The following is a 19,263-nucleotide window of genomic DNA, read 5'->3' on the forward strand; positions in this document are numbered from 1 at the left end:
TGATGATGAAACTGCTTGACCTGAACATGAACTCAACTGGGGATGGAGTATATTATATTAAAAAAACAAAGACAAACGTCCGGTACGTCTTGTATTGACTGCTTGCTATGGATGATGGTGATGGGTAGGGAGTGTGTTGAGGGTATGAGGGTGGGGGAGGGTGGAATGGTGGTGCATGGGGGAGGGGATTTCCCGGGTTTCATGTACGAACTGCTTGGTATGGAAGATGGAGCCCCAACTAATACGTTAAACTATGGGGTTTAGACTGCTATGCATTTTCACTTAATGGTTAGGAATTTATGCTCCGTCTTTGATAGTGTCATGCATTGACAGCAGGCGATCTATGAATACGCAATGCGTTGCACGTACATTGGCATCATCGTGTCGTTACCGACAACATGGTGAAATCTTTGGTACAAACTAGCCTGAGCTTAATAGTAAAATAAGGAATTGAGACAAGCGGTAGGCCTACCTCTCCACCGCTGGGCCCCTGGGGACCTCGAGGGCCGTGCTGTCCTGGGGGTCCCTGTGGAGACAAAATAAGACTGAAGTTATCTTTCAGAGCTCAGGTGCAGCAATAACAACGTCATTTACAATGTAGGCATTTAGCAGCAGACGCTCATATCCATCCTCGCATTACGAGAGCGAGCTCAGAGTAAAGATCACACATGAACATATGGTACAGTCAAGTGGTGTTAGACACACACACACACACACACACACACACACACACACACACACACACACACACACACACACACACACACACACACACTCCACCAAAGTGAGGTAAAACATGTCCGATCAATCCTATGCTTCCTAGATTGAATGTGAGCTATAAATCATGTCGAGACGGAGCAGCCCGTTCATGTGATCATCATAGTGACATGATGGTGACACATAGGACAGGCCATTACCCTCAATATGACACCGTCATTCCTGCTGTCTGCCTTTTCCCCAATCTCTGTCTCTCTCACTCTATTCGGTAATGAGGAACTTCTAGCCAGTGAGATGCAAGGCACCTCTCTCTCTCTCTCTCTCTCTCTCTCTCTGGGCAGCAGTTGAATTGAGAATACTGAAGTGGGCCTCGAATCTTCACAGCCCACCTCAAGAGAACGACGAGCAATTAATTCTGACTGTGCTCGGCACCGAGCCTGGGTTGAGCAGATGTTGAGCTTAGCTCTCAAAACGCTCAGAAGTCTCGGAGAGTGTCTTCTGTCGTAAAGAGTCTTGTGAGTGAGGAAGACCGATAGACAGACAATCTGCCCAGGGAGGGTGTGTGTGTGTGTGTGTTGGGTGGCGGGGATGAGAGAAAGAGAGATACAGAGAAAGAGAGAGAGAGAAAGTCAGGGAAGCATTAGAGGAGACAATCCTATGATCCGCGAGACTAGCCACATGAATTAAGCTTCCCTGTGGAGCTCCTTGTGCCTCTCTGTCTGTCTGTCTGTCTGTCTGTCTGTCTGTCTGTCTGTCTGTCTGTCTGTCTGTCTGTCTGTCTGTCTGTCTGTCTGTCTGTCTGTCTGTCTGTCTGTCTGTCTGTCACTCACCCTCTCTTGTTCCCTCTTTGTCTGTTTAGTTTTGCTCTCATTTGCTTATCATTTTTACTCCTTTATCAATTTTTTTTACGTTGGCTTTTCAAAAATAGCAGATATACAAGCTCACAGCCCAACACTTTGTCCAAGAGCTTGTACATAAAACAAAATATTGTTTTATCATTTTTTTAAACACAAATGTTTTCTTATGGGGGTCCCTAGCACAAAACATTTTCGGATGGGGTGGGGGGGCCTCGGCCAAATACAAATCAATTTGGGGGGGGGGGGGGGGTCCTCGGCCAAATACAAATCAATTTGGGGGGGGGGGGGTCCTCGGCCAAATACAAATCAATTTGGGGGGGGGGGGGCCCTCCTTGTCACGAACAACTTTGAGAAGCACTGCTGTAGAGGACGTGTGGTGCGTGCGGTGTGTCCACGGCACGGCTGACTGCTTTCTGAGATGCCAGCCAGTCACAAAGGAGGCTCCTCATTAGACAGTCAAGACTGAGGCTAATCTGATTAGCAGCTGTCACACTGTCTTCCTGTTCCCAAGCAGTGCTCCTCGCGTTCCTCCTCTTCATCGCTCCGGTGCTTCCTTCTCTGTCAACCACCATGCTCGCTTTCTATGCATTTTATTAATTTCGCTCTCTGCGGGACATCCTTGAAACTCTCGCAGCCTCATACGCGTTCGCCATCATTGCGCGACGGGTCAACGGATCAGCACCATCCACCAAGATGGTGCTCAAGCATTTAGAGCTGTATAGTAGTGCTTCGGTTTTAGCATAAAATAAGCAAACCGATGCATACACTGTAAAATGCTGACTGATAATTGAACTCTGAGAGTGTATCAATGGAACCAAATGGACCCGTTGTGTTCACTCTTTTTACTGTGTAGACAGGCAGCAGTGACAAGGCCTTCTAGTAGCACTACTCACCATCAAGCCAACATGACCAGTCTCTCCCTTCTCGCCTGGTGTGCCTGGCATGCCCTGCAAATATATACAAATATACAGTAAACATACAGTATAGTACAACATGCAACATTCGTCAACGTAGGCGTGTCCAAAATATTTAATTTGAATTATGACACGTATTGTTTTCGTAGCAGGTAGAAAGACTGGCATGTGAGATAAGACTCAGAGGTGAAGGGAGAAGTGAAGGACTATAGACAACGTCTGGAGGATACCGTAGCATGGGTGCAGGTGCACTCGTGCATGTCACTTCATCTTAGACGTGAAATAAATTGAATTGAACTCAACCTCAGCACCAAATGATTTGAGTGGCTTAATGCTCAACACTGTCCTTGGTGACCTCACCGCATGGAATAGAGATGTGCACAATGTGCACATTGATTCATTATGTTGTCACTGTCGGGCAGAAACCTCTTATCTCCATCGTAAATTAATACACTACTTGATCATACTAGAGCATCCGCAAGCTCGAAAACGCGGTGCAAATCGACACGTTTTGAGCTTGTAGATACTACTTTTGCTACTACTATTTACTATATATACTACTATTTTAATCCTGAAAAGTAACAGTTTTGGACACAGAGATGACAAATGACATATATTCTTAAATCGTTTTGGTGTAGTAGCAGCTCACTGAACTCACTCACTTGGTCGTCGAGCAATCTCAATTTGCAAAGTGTCAACACTCGTTGTGGAAACATCGCTTTGTAGGAGCTGTCACATGATGTCTACATGATGTCTAAGTCAGTCTTATAGGCTACATGGTAATAATAAGTAAGTACACTTTATTTATATAGCACATTTCACAGAGAGAACTGTGTGATGATGACTCGCTGGAATCGCTACAGTGCAATCCTCATTAACTTTGAGAGGGTACAATTCATCATATTCACAAGGCGGCCATAAATGGCATTTCTTCCCAAACCCGCAAATATGACGTGAGAGCTGAGAATTTGAGTGTATATGGACAACAAAACAAAGCTCTATAATGAGAGTGAAACACGATGTGTGCCTGCACCGTGAATTCCTTGGTGTAACTTTAACTTACCCGTAAAGGGGAAAGGTGAGGATGTTACCATGTGGAGCTAGTTAATTGGCAGAATGCAAAGAAAAAGAACAGGTGCTGCATTGGTACTGGCCCGTTCCAGGCTCACTTCAAGCTCTGACGTATAAAGTACGTCTAATTATACCAGAGTTGTGATGATGTTCCTACCTGTAGTCCGACAGGCCCGGTGGCCCCCTTATGGCCGCGGGCTCCTTCGTCTCCTTTGGGCCCATACATCCCCTGCTGCCCGCGGGGTCCCGACTCTCCGTCCACACCCTGAAACGTGCGCACACACGTCAGCACTGTGCACACACAGCAAAACGAAACACCAAACCCAATCGACTTCCTCTCATTTTGAACCCTCTAGTCTAGACTTGGTAAATGGGACCTGAGTTTGGCTCTGTACTTTTCTTTTTTTACGTCTACACCAAATACCCTCTCCAAAGATACCCACACTACAAGATGACAACAACACACTCAAGTGGTTATCTCGAGCGAGCATTCCCTGTTTGCTTGTTTTGCAGTATGGCGTTGACACCCTGTATAATCATGTTGTTTTGCAGTATGGCGTTGACACCCTGTATAATCATGTTGCAGTATGGCGTTGACACCCTGTATAATCATGTTGTTTTGCAGTATGGCGTTGACACCCTGTATAATCATGTTGTTTTGCAGTATGGCGTTGACACCCTGTATAATCATGTTGTTTTGCAGTATGGCGTTGACACCCTGTATAATCATGTTGTTTTGCAGTATGGCGTTGACACCCTGTATAATCATGTTGCAGTATGGCGTTGACACCCTGTATAATCATGTTGTTTTGCAGTATGGCGTTGACACCCTGTATAATCATGTTGTTTTGCAGTATGGCGTTGACACCCTGTATAATCATGTTGTTTTGCAGTATGGCGTTGACACCCTGTATAATCATGTTGTTTTGCAGTATGGCGTTGACACCCTGTATAATCATGTTGTTTTGCTGTATGGCGTTGACACCCTGTATAATCATGCAGTATGGCGTTGACACCCTGTATAATCATGTTGTATTGCTGTATGGCGTTGACACCCTGTATAATCATGCAGTATGGCGTTGACACCCTGTATAATCATGTTGTATTGCAGTATGGCGTTGACACCCTGTATAATCATGTTGTTTTGCAGTATGGCGTTGACACCCTGTATAATCATGTTGTTTTGCAGTATGGCTTGACACCCTGTATAATCACGTTGTTTTGCAGTATGGCGTTGACACCCTGTATAATCATGTTGTTTTGCAGTATGGTGTTGACACCCTGTATAATCATGTTGTTTTGCAGTATGGCGTTGACACCCTGTATAATCATGTTGTTTTGCAGTATGGCGTTGACACCCTGTATAATCATGTTGGCTGATTATTAATACCAGTAATCATGTCCTTGGTAATCAGGTATAATCATCATGTATGCCAACTATGTTGCCGATTTGTATTTATTTATAATGCAATCATGTCAATTCTAATTGAATGCATGCCAACTTTGTTGGCTAATTGTTGTTTGCAAATCATGTTCTGGGTCTCGTATAAGCCCTTTGGGCTTCTTGCCTCCTCCTGGCACATTTCCCTACTATATTTTGTGTACTGTTTTTGTATTGTTTTTTAAAGATTTGTGCTAACTAAATCAGATCAAATCAAACGGCGATGCATAGAGATTGTTCACCGACCGCTGGTCCTGGGTGGCCGACGGGTCCTTGAATTCCAACGGGTCCCGGGGGGCCCTGCGTGGACGAGACGAGGAACAGCTCAATGAACATTAAATCATTTCGGCAGAAGAAAGCCTCAAACAGCTCAATATTCCCAGCTGGACGGCAGGAGCAGGCAAACAGTTATTACTCTGAATTACCCTGAACCAATTAGAAGCCAATTTGTCCTCTGCCTCCTGGTGGGGAAAAGTAATGATGTGATTTAGGATTAACTCACCCCTTCTCCTTTGTCTCCCTTGCCGCCCTTCTGCCCTGGTCCTCCCGTCTCCCCCTGTGGAGACGCACGCACGCACGCACACACACACACACACACACACACACACACACACACACACACACACACACACACACACACACACACACACACACACACACACACACACACACACACACACACACGCACACACAGGCAGACACGCGCACGCACACGCACACGCACACGCACACGCACACACAGGTATAATTAAGGGCTTAATCGGGAAACATAATGTAGCTAGCTACATATACCTGCAGGCACTTTAGAGCATTGTTTCACAAAGTGGGGTCCTGGGACCGCCAGAGGCGGTTCCAGGGGGTCCCCAGCAAAAGTAGTTAACTTTTGTCAAAATTACTTTTTTAATTTAAATCAATATCATTTTAACCACTTTATCCAGTTAAATGTTGGCTATTCAAAAATAGCAGATCTACACACTCACAACACGTCACTTTGTGCACAACTTTGTGTGTCACTGCGAACTGTGAGCTTGTACATCTGCTATTTTTGAAAATATTAGAAGTTTATCAAAAATGAATGAATAATGAATGAATTTGATAACCTTTTAACACCGCGTTGTGCCTCAGACGTGTGGACACGTCTTAAGGTATTTTATATCGATATAAAACGGGATCGCTGAAATAATTGTTTTGACAGCGGCCGCCGTCTTGCTCAACGCTCCCGGAGCTGTTTTGCTGCGCATTCAGCCATTCACTTCCTTGTTTACGCTACCTCCGCGCAGATTGATCATAACGGTGATTCGGTCTAATTTCTGACTTCATCATGCATCTCGTTTAGAATATTTACGCTTCTAGAGAGAGATCAGTTTTACGACGGCGATGTAGTAAAGGCAGGTTTCACCTCACGGTTTTGGGGGGAAATGAAAGGCGGGGGTTGTCAGAGTAAAATCTCTCTCATTTGCTTGGCACTCTAGTGCCTTTATTCTGAAAGATTCTGGCGGCATCAGTGTTAACATAAATCTTCTCTTCTGGGGGTCTCTCTGGCACAAAGCCTTTTCCCATTGGGGGAGGGGGGGGGATCTGCGGCCAATGACATATCAACCATTGCTTTTAGAGCAATTGTATTACATATGCTGGTGGTCTTCTGCAAACATACCTTGTCTCCATCCTCTCCTGGAGGCCCAGAGGGCCCGGCGGCTCCTGGCAGCCCCGAGGGGCCCAGTTCCCCGTCATGACCGGCAGGCCCTACGGGGCCCTTCTCTCCCTGCAGGGGAACACATGGGAAGGAACAGTCAGGGATGTCACCATTACACATTTAAGTTGACCATTCATTGTCACACAAATAATAGCGATCGATTAACGATCTTTGGCATTGGCATTGGACATTGGAACATTTGATATGAATCGAAATTACATTTCTGTTCTTCATAATAAAAGAGTACACAGGGCAGATATGACAAATAACTGAAATATACCAAGAAATTACTGAAATTATTGTTAGTTATACTAATACAAAAATTGGAAATAGCTGAATAGCTGTTGTAAACTTGTAGATCTGCTATTTCCGCTATTTTGTCATGTTGAACATTTTTCAACATGGACACGGTTATGACGATTATGACAAAAATTGTGATTATCTCAAAAAATTACGATTAGACGATTATGTAATAATTGTGACAACCCTAAGAACAGTATGCATCTAACACCTGCCATAGTACTCATTATTCCTGTGCAACCAACACATGCCACGTTGCTGGTGGGCAGAAACCTCCTATCTCTTTGTGTTTTTCCCTAAATTAACAGCCATACTTGATCACACTACAGCGTCACACGAAAGCATCAAAAGTAGCAGATCTGCAAGCTCGAAGCGCAAAGCTAAGTGACCTGAGCTTGTAGATCTGCTACTTTTGAATTTGATTCCTGAAAAGTAACAGTTTTGGACATATGAGATTTCCTCCCGACATTGATGATGTGTATAATTATAAGAAGTAGAACATCACATGCACACACAGACACAGACACACACACACACGCAGCGCGCACACACACACACAACTCCTCTCCCTCTAATAATGAGGCAGAGAAGCGGCGATGTTCAGTGATTGTAAACGAGGACGGACGGACGGTGTTGCAAGAGTAACAAGAAATGATTTGATGATGTTCTAAAATCTTACCGGCTCGCCTTTCTCTCCCATTGGCCCTGCATTGCCCACGCCACCGCCCCGCCCAGGTTGTCCAATACCACCGGCCGGTCCGCTAGGCCCCCTCTCACCGGTGGCACCCTGGAGGGAGAGAGAGGGAGAGAGAGAGAGAGAGAGAGAGAGAGAGAGAGAGAAAAGTGAAGGTTGTTACATGATTTATTATTTTATTTTAGCACAGCGGTCATGATTACTGATCTCCATGGAAACAGTCCTCATATCCTATGACTTCATAGTGGAATGGGAGAACTGAGGGATGAGGGCAAGAAAAGGTAATAAAAAATCTTACGATTGATCCTGCAGCGCCAGTCGGGCCCTCTGCCCCCTTTAGACCTGCGGGACCCTGAAGAGACACACAAAATATCACTATTTTTGGGGGGGAAATAGCTGATGTGCAAGCTATCGTAGGTCGCCATGCGATCGGCTGGTTTCACCACGTGACACCATGATGGTACAACGAAGAGTCAATCAGGCTTAAGTGGTTAATTATCCGTGGACGTTGTGCAAGGCTAAACGTTTCCAGGAGGATGCACTCAGTCTGTACAGAGTAGGCGGAGGTGAAGGGATGAGGGGCGTTGTGTTTACCGTGGCACCCGGGCTGCCTCTGCTGCCTCTGAAGCCCCGGAGACCTGCAGGGCCACTCTTCCCAGGAACTCCTACAGGTCCTGCGTCTCCCTGGAAACCACGCACGCACACACACACACACACACACACACACACACACACACACACACACACACACACACACACACACACACACACACACACACACACACACACACACACACACACACACACACACACACACACACACACACACAGGATTAGATCTAAGAGCGGTTGCGGGCAGACGGCAGACCCCTATGCAGTCATAAATCACGCCGACCGGCAGTCACGCCGAGAAGGAACATTCATCTTTTATGAGGGATAATACACTCTGCGCAGCGAGGTTTCCTCTGTTATTTATTAGCAAATTAGCGGCAAAGATGAGATCCGGGAGTTAAGCTAAGATATTCTCAGCGATGCTGAGAAGAGTCGTTGGGCCTTATAGTTAATGAAACGATAATAACGATATGCCCTGATGGTGATTAGGATTCTGACGTTCAGTTGAACGCGGCTCACCTTGACTCCCTCCTTTCCTGCAGATCCAGGTAAGCCGTGCTCGCCAGGAGGTCCTGGGGACCCGGGGTGTCCTCTGTCTCCTGTCGGGCCCGTCTCGCCAGATTTACCCTGAAATTCACCACAAGAACATTCACTGAGCAGAACATCTTACCACTCTGTTATGTGAATGGCATGATTGAGATACATCCAGTGGCAGTTTATTGCACGCAGAACACGCAATTGCGAAGAGCCCCAAGTCAGGGTGGGGGGTGGGCCTGCGAGTGGAGGACGGGTTGGTGGGGCGCGCGCAGGAGGAGCCCACGGTTTCAGCTTTGCCACTGCCACTGCATAGTATACATCATGTGTAAAACAGTGTTTCCCGAACATAATTTTCTTTTTTTTCACCCGCATTTAGTTTTGACATTTTTGAGCGGTGCACACCGCTCCAATGACTGGCTGCATGTGTCCCGATGTTTGTATGTCCGTATGTCTCTCCGTTTGGGGTATGAACAGCTGCAATACCGCTGGGTGACCGAAAGTGGCACCGTTGAGCACCCCAAAGGGCCACTCACACTGAGCACCACAACTATAACAATAAAAGTATAACTAACAATAAAACTGTACCATACAGTACAGAGTACAGTAACTACTGTATCACAATAAAACTATAGTTGCACCGCTCAGTTCACAGACACGGGTGTGATTTTTTTAAATATTACTTGAAAAGAACATTTCATTTAATACATTTCATTTTAAAAATCCATATATAAATAAAGAAATTGTGAAAATAGCAGTGAGCTTCACTGTTTTTTAAATTGGGCTTTTCTACGTTTTTGTCTCCCAGTGTCTTTTGGGTCTTGAGATGGAAAGCAACTGTGAAGAACAAGAGTCAATCATCAGTACGTTTTCGATTAGCAGTCAGTCTCACCTGTGGTCCGACAACTCCTGTGGGCCCGGGTGGTCCAGTCTTGCCTTGGAAGCCCTGAGGATATGAGACGAGACAATTGAGTCTGTGACCCACTATTAAGCGCTGAGCCAAAGCCAGCCAGACATTGAGAGGCTGTTATCTGTGGACTGCAGGCAAGGCAGAGCTTTTTATTGAATTTACTATAGGCCTCTCAGCTTGTGCCTCTGCCTGGATCTTCAATAATTCAATAGTGAAGGCACAGCTTTTGACTTGCATGCCGTGGCGTTATACAGGTCATGTTGACTGCTGCCTTGGTGTGAGGCAGCTTCTTGGTGTACTGCTTTATATTCCAGTGATAGACAGACAGAACAGCTGTGGTACAGTGTATCTGTGTTAACTTTGTCGACTAAAACTATGAAAAAGTTGAACATTTGAATTTTTCCTTCGACTACCTTGACCACTGACGAAAATGAAATAAAAACTAAGCTATGATGACAAAACTAGACTAAAACTAAAACATTTCAGATGACTAAAATATGATTAAAAATTAAAAATATAAAATAAAGGCGAAAGCCATAAAAATAAACTAAATAATTCTTCTTTTTTTTAAAGACTATGACTAAAACTAAATCACCACTTTGCTGTCCAAATCAACACTGCAGTGTGTAGTTTGATTGGGTACAGAATCAGATATGACTCACTGGTTCGCCTCGTTGGCCTGGATGACCTGGTATTCCGTCTTTCCCTGCAGGTCCCTGAAAAAAAGATTCAAGATTCAACAATTTATTTGCCATGTCAACAAGTTGATAGGAATTTGTCTTGGTTCATACTCAACATATACAGACAACCATAGATACAAAAACAAAAAGGACAATACAATACAAAAACCAGCAGCATAGGGAATTACATTCAGTTTTTAAAGTGCAATATGCATATTGCTACATACATACATACATACATACATACATAGATACATACATACAAAAAAGAAAGTTAATCTATTTAATGAAGAACGACATAACACAGGTTTAAAACGTGGTTCGAGTATATGCTTGAATTACATTTCATGCAAGTGCAAACTCAACACGTTTCACATTTACCACTTAAGGTATGGTGTACCAGGTATGGTGCACCAGGTCCACCAGGCTGAAGGCACGGAGAGAGAGTATGTTGTGCACTGTGTGTGTGTGTGTGTGTGTGTGTGTGTGTGTGTGTGTGTGTGTGTGTGTGTGTGTGTGTGTGTGTGTGTGTGTGTGTGTGTGTGTGTGTGTGTGTGTGTGCATGTGTGTGTGTGTTGTGTGTGTGCATGTGTGTGTGTGTGTGTGTGCGTGTGCGTGTGCGTGTGCGTGTGCGTGTGTGTGTGTGTGTGTGTGTGTGTGTGTGTGTGTGTGTGTGTGTGTGTGTGTGTGTGTGTGTGTGTGTGTGTGTGTGTGTGTGTGTGTGTGTGTGTGTGTGTGTCCGTCCATCCGTCCATCTGTGTACAGCTAATCTCTGGCACTGTTAACAGGAATGGTTCCTTAATTTGCAAAACCCCTTGATAATATTTCTGCATATTCTCCTCCCATGTATTCCACAACTGGGCCCCAAACTAAGAACAATCCATTCATGTCTCCATGGAGAACATGTGTGAGCCGTGAGCCACTGCTAGTGGGAGCAGTTGCAGAACATTGTGGAGCCAACTTGATACAGATGGTACAACATCCTCAATCCAACATTGTAGTATTGACAACCTAGGACAGTACCATAGGATACTCAGGATTCTCTTAAATCTATTTAATTCAGGTGTCGTTGGGTGTAAACCCACGATACATTGTAGGGGACAAAATGGAACAAATCTAGTTCTAAACTTGTCTCCCTGTTATAATAGAAATTTGGTTCTTAACTTCCACCCAAAATCTCTCTAGTTTTGTTCTGGTTTCCTCAGACGCCGTGGCAGCAGTAATGGTAATAATAATAAACATAATATACAACACCAGGGAAATAATGAGAAAAAAGTAATAATCAGAGAATATAAGAATAGCACCAGTACTATAGTAATCTATAGCACCAGTACTATAGTAATCTATAGCACCAGTACTATAGTAATCTATCCTCGGTCCCCTCCTTTAGAGAATATAAGAATAGCACCAGTACTATAGTAATCTATCCTCGGTCCCCTCCTTTAGAGAATATAAGAATAGCACCAGTACTATAGTAATCTATCCTCGGTCCCCTCCTTTAGAGAATATAAGAATAGCACCAGTACTATAGTAATCTATCCTCGGTCCCCTCCTTTAGAGAATATAAGAATAGCACCAGTACTATAGTAATCTATCTATAATCAGAGAATATAAGAATAGCACCAGTACTATAGTAATCTATCTATAATCAGAGAATATAAGAATAGCACCAGTACTATAGTAATCTATAGCACCAGTACTATAGTAATCTATCACCAGTACTATAGTAATCTATCACCAGTACTATAGTAATCTATCACCAGTACTATAGTAATCTATCCGCGGTCCCCTCCTTTTGTCATTTCAACGCAAGGCGACGTGATCAATTTTCACCAAATGTTTGCGCCAGAAACGGCACTAGAGTTCTCACACTTACATTTGGCCCTTTCGGTCCTGCATCACCATTCCTTCCCTGTGGCCCTTGATGCCCCTGGAAATAACAACACAGTTAATCAGAGCTATCTATGCTTTTTCTCTATTATGCTATGAAATTGTGTCTGACATCTCAAATGAGCTTTTTTTTTGTCACTTAAATTTGTATTAATAATAGCAAAAGAAAGAAAAACATATACAGTACAAACAAACATGAAAAAAAGAAAAGCAAAAAGAAATAAAATACAATTGACATTGCATTTCAAACGTTGCATGTTACATCACATATTCCTAGGCATTTACTGTTGTTCCTTATTCTTTCTGTTCATCAAATGAGCTTTTGCCAAAAGCGTCAGCGATCAAGAGCTCTGCTCCTGATGTTACGTAACGTTGTGCGGAACCTTACCTGATCCCCGGTGGTCCCTGGAGGGCCATCATGTCCAGAAGTGCCCTGACAGGCGGACCGGGCAAGGTGAGGAATTGAGAGGAAAAAAAAGAAAAAGAAAAAAACAAGAGTTATTACATAAGACTGGGGAAACCCATTCATATTTCAGGACTTTTCTCCACTCTGATAAATCTTTATCCTTCCCAGAATGCTGCTTTGAAGTGGAGAGTGTAAACTGTACCATTCTCTGGCAGACAGTAGCTGCTCACTGCAGCAGATGGCCTGTCATCTAGAAGTGAACGGGTCGGTAACCAGTTGCAACCCGGCCTGTACATTCATCCATACTTTATGAGACAGCCAGGTGTGTGTGTGTGTGTGTGTGTGTGTGTGTGTGTGTGTGTGTGTGTGTGTGTGTGTGTGTGTGTGTGTGTGTGTGTGTGTGTGTGTGTGTGTGTGTGTGTGTGTGTGTGTGTGTGTGTGTGTGTGTGTGTGTGTGTGTGTGTGTGTGTGTGTGTGTGTGTGTCTCACTGTGTTTTTGTATATGCCAGTGTGTGTGCATGCGCGTGCTCATGCAGGCCTCATCTCACCTTCTCTCCAGGTTTTCCGGTGGGCCCCCTCGCTCCTCTCCCCCCTCGAGCCCCCTGTTGAAAAAAGGAACAGCCTGGTTGTCAGGCGCTGGCACATCTCTGTAGTCTAGCTCGTCCTCAGACGAGCCCAATGCTGTGCAAGATGGAGATGTGGGGCATGTCAGATGATGACAGAACACTCTCAGTGGTGGAAAGTAACTACTGTAAGTAACATTTACCCAAGGACTGTACCCAAGTACAATTTTTTACTTACTGTACTTTTACTTAGTTTAGCTTTAGTTACCAGTTACTTTGTAGATATAGATTATTACAAAACCAATTAAGCCCTATTCTTACGCAAGGTTTCGACAAATTTGGAAAACTTTTACATGTGGAAACATTTGTACATTTGTACTTTTATTCAAGTAAACGTTTTTAATATACGACTTGTATGTGTTGCAACACAACACATATTTCTACATTGTGGTATTGCTATTGTTACATACAAATATAAGTAGTTCTTCCACCACTGGAATAAATACAAAGTGGGAGCGTCTACTTAGCAAACTATAATATAATATAATATAATATAATATAATATAATATAATATAATATAATATAATATAATATAATAATATAATAAATACAAAGTGGGAGCGTCTACTTAGCAAACTATAATATAATATAATATAATATAATATAATATAATATAATATAATATAATATAATATAATATAATAATATAATAAATACAAAGTGGGAGCGTCTACTTAGCAAACTATAATATAATATAATATAATATAATATAATATAATATAATATAATATAATATAATATAATATAATAAATACAAAGTGGGAGCGTCTACTTAGCAAACTATAATATAATATAATATAATATAATATAATATAATATAATATAATATAATATAATATAATATAATATAATATAATATAATATAATATAATATAATATAATATAATAAATACAAAGTGGGAGCGTCTACTTAGCAAACTCGTGAGATAATAAAATGATACACTGCAAAAACAAGCTTCTAAAAATAGCTCTCCACCAAACAGACGGCGACGCCGAAAAATAGCAAAAAATGGCAAAAAATGGCCTATGGCTTGACAGGTGCTTTCCAACACCTGAAGCGCCAGTACCTTAAATACCGTCTATAAACTATACTCACATTTGGTCCTCTCTGCCCCCCGGATCCTAGCTGGCCAGCTGGACCCTGCAACAAGAAAAGGTAAGAGAGTCATTTATCATCCACTTTGTGTACAACAACACACTGTGCAGCTGCCGCTCCGCAGTGTGTTTTGAACAATGTACGGTAGTCACAGTATTGTACCGGTCGTGTGGGACTCACCCTTCGTCCTTTGTCTCCCAAAACTCCGGCGGTGCCGGGGAACCCAACTGATCCCTTGAGACCAACACACAGAGGTTAATTAGCGACTGCCGTCCATTCATCACACATCAGCCCCTGATGTCTCTTAGTGTGTAATTAACCACTGTATCGAATTAAAGTGAATCTAATCCGTGAGTCCGATGCAGCCTTAACCCATTTTGGGCGGGAACCCCTTTTGGTGTTTTAAACATTATGTTATAATTTAGCTATTGAAAAATAGCAGATCTACAAGCTCATAGCGCGCCACTCGGTGGCGCGCTATGAACTTGTAGGTCTGCTATTTTTGAAAAATCGTTAAAATGTGCCTCAAATCTTTCAGAAAATTGTCATGATTTAGAAAAAAATAATAATAATTTCGACGTCAGGCCTGAATGGGTTAAATACACCATTCATCAACACCTAATGAATTGATGTCGCTAATGAACTATTAATAAAATACCCCGTTTTTTTAATCAGCCATTTATCATCCTTTATATTTAATCAGACAGGAAGCAGCACTGCCAAAGACACGCATCCTTCCGTTTATAGCGCGGATAAAGGAAACGGGGGACACATTACACATCATAATAGCTTATCAGTGTAAATCACCTTGGGCCCTAGTCTTCCTGGGTATCCTGGCAACCCTGGCACGCCAAGTTTACCCTAGAGAGTTGAACCAAGAAAGAAGAACAGTTCATTATGATTTCAGTGCAATGGTAACCCCCCCACCCCCCCCCCCCCCCCCCCCACACACACACACACACACACACATCATTCATTTTAAAATTTGCAATTTAGGCATTCAGCAGACCCTCTTAATCCAGATCGATTTACAGTAAGCAAGAACAACACATGGCAATACATCAAATACATAGAAATAGTCATCAAGAATCACAAGCAAACTAAGTACCTATACATCTGTCTAACAGTAGAATAGCTGTACAGTGAAGCTATGAGTATACACACTATAGAGTGCTGTCTACATAAAATGCTATCTAAATTCCATAAGTTTAGCCTTTGCATATTATGTACACATGTAAGGTCGTCAAGGCTAGCGCAAGTGCTACGGCAAGTGCTACGGCAAGTGCTATACGGCAAGTGCTACAGGCTAAGATGGAGTCTGAAGAGGTGAGTTTTCAGACTATGGTGGAAGATCTGGAGTCTGCCGTTCATAAAACTAAACTAATACAACACATTATTACATTTTATATATATATATATATATATATATATAAAACAATAATGATGTAGTCTCCATTTTAAGTGGTGCAACCACTTCATTAAGGAGCTTTGTGTGTCCGTGGGTGGGTGGCTGGCTGGCTGGCTGGCTAGGTCTGTCCGAGCACGAAAATAGCGTTTGGTTGGTTTTCACAACCAAGTGTCACTGACACACAAACATATTAACTGTATATGATGATTTCGGGTGTGACAGTACAGCACAGTGACAGTACAGTACAGTCATTTCTCAACCGTTTCGGATGCGGGGCGGCTCACCGGAACCGGGCCGACACCCTGGGCGTGTTCCTGTGGCTCTGGAAGTTTCGGGACACCCCCCCCCCCCCCCCCCCCCCCCCCGGGACGCCCACACGGAGTTGCACCACTTACTTCACACAGGTGTGATTTTAAAATAATTCTGCCAAACCAAAACTAGTTTTTTGGCTAATGTGTCTAAAGAACACCTGATTGTTGACAGTTTTATGTTGTAAAGACTGGCTACAGAACAGGGCTTTAGTAACATGACATTGCCTTACATACTCTACTGTACCAATTTCCTCCTCCCAATAACCTGGGGAACCACTGAACCAGTGTATGTTTCCTGACCCAATACTTGGTCTGCTCCTTTTTCCCATCAACTACACCAAATCTGCTCGCCAAAAATGGTCGGTCTACAAGCTCACAACACGCCGCATTGTGAAACATTGTGAGCTTGTACTGTAGATCTGCTATTTGTTCACCCCAGAATAGGGAAGCTAGTGGGTTCACGTGGGTAATGCACTCTAGTACTTTCGTACCTTCTCTCCTGCTATCCCAGAACTACCGAACTCTCCGAGGGGTCCCGATTGTCCTTTTGGCCCCTCTGGTCCGTCCTCTCCACGTTGCCCTGTGCCTCCGTTGTCACCCTGAAGATAAGGCACAGAAAGCAACACAATAAGAATCTGATCCTTTGACAACAAAATAGAAGGAGGCACTGTGAAATGAGTGAGCGCTTACCCTGTCTCCCCTGAGACCCAAGTCTCCTTTAATCCCGGGGAAGCCATCTTCACCCTGGTGAGGAAGGTGAAGGTGGAGTGAGCATGTGTGTAAAGACGGTAATTAACGAATCGCTCTGCTGCAGTCTGCAGCAACCGTCTCGACTCTAGTGTTGTTTACTGTGTCACAATTACACCAAGGAAGAAAGAGACACAACATACCGCCTGCAACGACAGAATTAATCAATATTTCTTCTTCTAGCCTAACTCGAAAATCCATTTGTCTAACCTTCTCTCCTTTGCCCCCCTTCAGACCCCTCACTCCATCCGCTCCCTGTGAAGAGGAGAAGAGCAGATATACATTTAGTTAACAAATAAAAAAATAGCTGGATGTCACATAAGCAGTCGTTGGTTGACTTGTTGATTCGTTCAATGTCTGAAGTTAACTAGCAACATCCTCTACGCATGATGTCCTCTTCATACTGTACCTGCTGCTCTTTTTCTTGTAGTTATGGAGAAGTTTTCTTATTTTAAGTAATTTCCATATAATTATTTTGAAAATGCAATTATATTGTTGTCTAGATATGGACTCGTATCTGAAGATAAGTTTTCACTTATCTGTAGTCCTTTACCATTAATTGTGACACGTTATGAGCTTGTGGATCACTATTCTTCACATGGCACCGTAGTACGATATAGTATAAAATAGGAGTTAAGCGGTTAAATGTCTATTGATTTACTCTTGACCTGACATTGCATGGCCATTGATCAGTTATTGACCATACATTCATTTCACGCTAATGACTGCCACCAAGGTTAGGCTGCCTCTCTGGGAGGAGCTGAGAGCTGCCAGTCCAACTTGGTGAAGCTTGGTGAATATCAGTGTTGACAACAATCACAGAACAGTGAGTGCCACGGACGGTGCCACTCACACACCATCACATACGGACAAAACTGGGATCCGTGCACGTGGTACACGCACACCACCTCCTCTCTCGTTTGATGCTCATATTTCCCCCGTCTATCAAATGTTCCCTCACTCTGTTATTAGAAGTCCCCTGGAGAGCCAAGGTTCTTCTATCTGTCAGCTGTCAGTCAATAAGTCTCAGACAGCTTGTCCGCGGTGGTGGAAAAAGTACTCTTTTTCAATACTGTAATTTAGAAATACTCTACTCAGATCTACAAGCTCACAATGCATCGCATAGGCTATTTTGAAAAGGCCAAAATGTATACAGTATGGTTGAAGTGGTTGTATGGTTTGTAATAATAATATAAATCTAAAAAGTAACTAATGTTTTCAAATAATTGTAGTGGAGTAAAAGTACAATATTTGCCTTTTAGATGTAGTGGAGTAGAAGTAGAAGTAAATACCTCAAAATAGTACTTAAGTAGTACTTGAGTAAATGTACTTAGTTACTTTGCAGCACTGTCTGCCGGTCAGCTGTGAGTCAAAGACCCAGACAGAAGCTAGTCCAGAGAGGTTGGGAACTTAGAGGACACACCCTGGACCAATCGTAACGCTTGTATGACTCACCTTGACGCCACGGGTCCCCGGATAGCCAATAGATCCCTGGGCCCCTAGTGCACCCTGCATTTGTAAACACAACAACATCTCTTAAGCAGTGGTCTGGTGGAAAAAGTACTCACATTTGTTACTAAAGTCAAAGTATCAATACTGCAATATAGAAATACTTTGTTACAAGTAAAGGTCCGGAATTCAAAATGTACTTGAGTAAAAGTACAAAGGTATAGAGGGTATGCGTATGCTTAGAGTGAATGGCACGTCGAGTGGCAAAGCAACATGCAAAGTGAGTTTAACATTGTTTAATGTTGTTTAATGCAATCAGATAGGACTTTTCTGTTTGGATGTATGGGTCGTCAAGGCCAGAAAGTAGTTTTTTGCCACTCAGTAGGCATTCCTTCCTGCGTAACTTCCGGGTTTGATGATGATGTCACGCGCATATCCTCTATTGGCATAAAAAAAATCATTTGAAAATAGAAGACAAGCTCACAATGTGTCGCATCGTGACACATTGTGAGCTTGTAGATCTGCTCTTTTCAAATGGCCAAAATGTATATAGGGCTGAAGAGGTTAATGCATGTTTTGAAGTACCTAGTAACTAAAGTTTTCAAATAATTGTAGTGGAGTAAAGTACAATATTTCGATCCGAGACGTAGTGTAGTAAAAGTAAATGTCTGTCAAATACAAAATACAAAAAAAGTACAAATACCTCCAACTTAAGTAAATGTACGTAGTTACTTTCCACCACTGCTCTTAAGTATCAAGGGAAAGTACAAAATGTTCCTACAGCAGATGTGAGTGACGTGGACACAGTGCTTTGATACTGTGTGTCCCATCCCCTCTCATGAGCATTCTGGAACATATGAAGCATGTGTGTGTGTGTGTGTGTGCAGTTGACTCTAATGGGCTGACACT

The 19,263-nt window shown here is 43.1% G+C and overlaps 1 protein-coding gene across 2 annotated transcripts in view; it reads right to left on the bottom strand.

Moving 5' to 3' along the window:
* col5a3a (collagen, type V, alpha 3a) overlaps positions 1 to 19,263 on the bottom strand; it is a 71,337-nt gene that overhangs the window by 14,291 nt on the left and 37,783 nt on the right. For both annotated transcript variants that reach the window (XM_079521225.1, XM_079521224.1), the window contains 22 exons: positions 18,361 to 18,414; positions 17,116 to 17,160; positions 16,849 to 16,902; positions 16,650 to 16,757; positions 15,247 to 15,300; positions 14,620 to 14,673; positions 14,440 to 14,484; positions 13,268 to 13,321; positions 12,702 to 12,746; positions 12,300 to 12,353; positions 10,406 to 10,459; positions 9,726 to 9,779; positions 8,819 to 8,926; positions 8,282 to 8,371; positions 7,986 to 8,039; positions 7,673 to 7,780; positions 6,655 to 6,762; positions 5,503 to 5,556; positions 5,247 to 5,300; positions 3,717 to 3,824; positions 2,468 to 2,521; positions 473 to 526 (listed from right to left, as the gene is read on the bottom strand). In XM_079521225.1, the coding sequence (XP_079377351.1) occupies positions 473 to 526; positions 2,468 to 2,521; positions 3,717 to 3,824; positions 5,247 to 5,300; positions 5,503 to 5,556; positions 6,655 to 6,762; positions 7,673 to 7,780; positions 7,986 to 8,039; positions 8,282 to 8,371; positions 8,819 to 8,926; positions 9,726 to 9,779; positions 10,406 to 10,459; positions 12,300 to 12,353; positions 12,702 to 12,746; positions 13,268 to 13,321; positions 14,440 to 14,484; positions 14,620 to 14,673; positions 15,247 to 15,300; positions 16,650 to 16,757; positions 16,849 to 16,902; positions 17,116 to 17,160; positions 18,361 to 18,414 (1,467 nt within the window). The remainder of the gene's footprint in view (positions 1 to 472; positions 527 to 2,467; positions 2,522 to 3,716; positions 3,825 to 5,246; positions 5,301 to 5,502; positions 5,557 to 6,654; positions 6,763 to 7,672; positions 7,781 to 7,985; positions 8,040 to 8,281; positions 8,372 to 8,818; positions 8,927 to 9,725; positions 9,780 to 10,405; positions 10,460 to 12,299; positions 12,354 to 12,701; positions 12,747 to 13,267; positions 13,322 to 14,439; positions 14,485 to 14,619; positions 14,674 to 15,246; positions 15,301 to 16,649; positions 16,758 to 16,848; positions 16,903 to 17,115; positions 17,161 to 18,360; positions 18,415 to 19,263) is intronic.

This window comes from Electrona antarctica, assembly GCF_951216825.1.
Source record: "Electrona antarctica genome assembly, chromosome: 14".
In the NCBI taxonomy this organism is placed as follows: domain Eukaryota; kingdom Metazoa; phylum Chordata; class Actinopteri; order Myctophiformes; family Myctophidae; genus Electrona; species Electrona antarctica.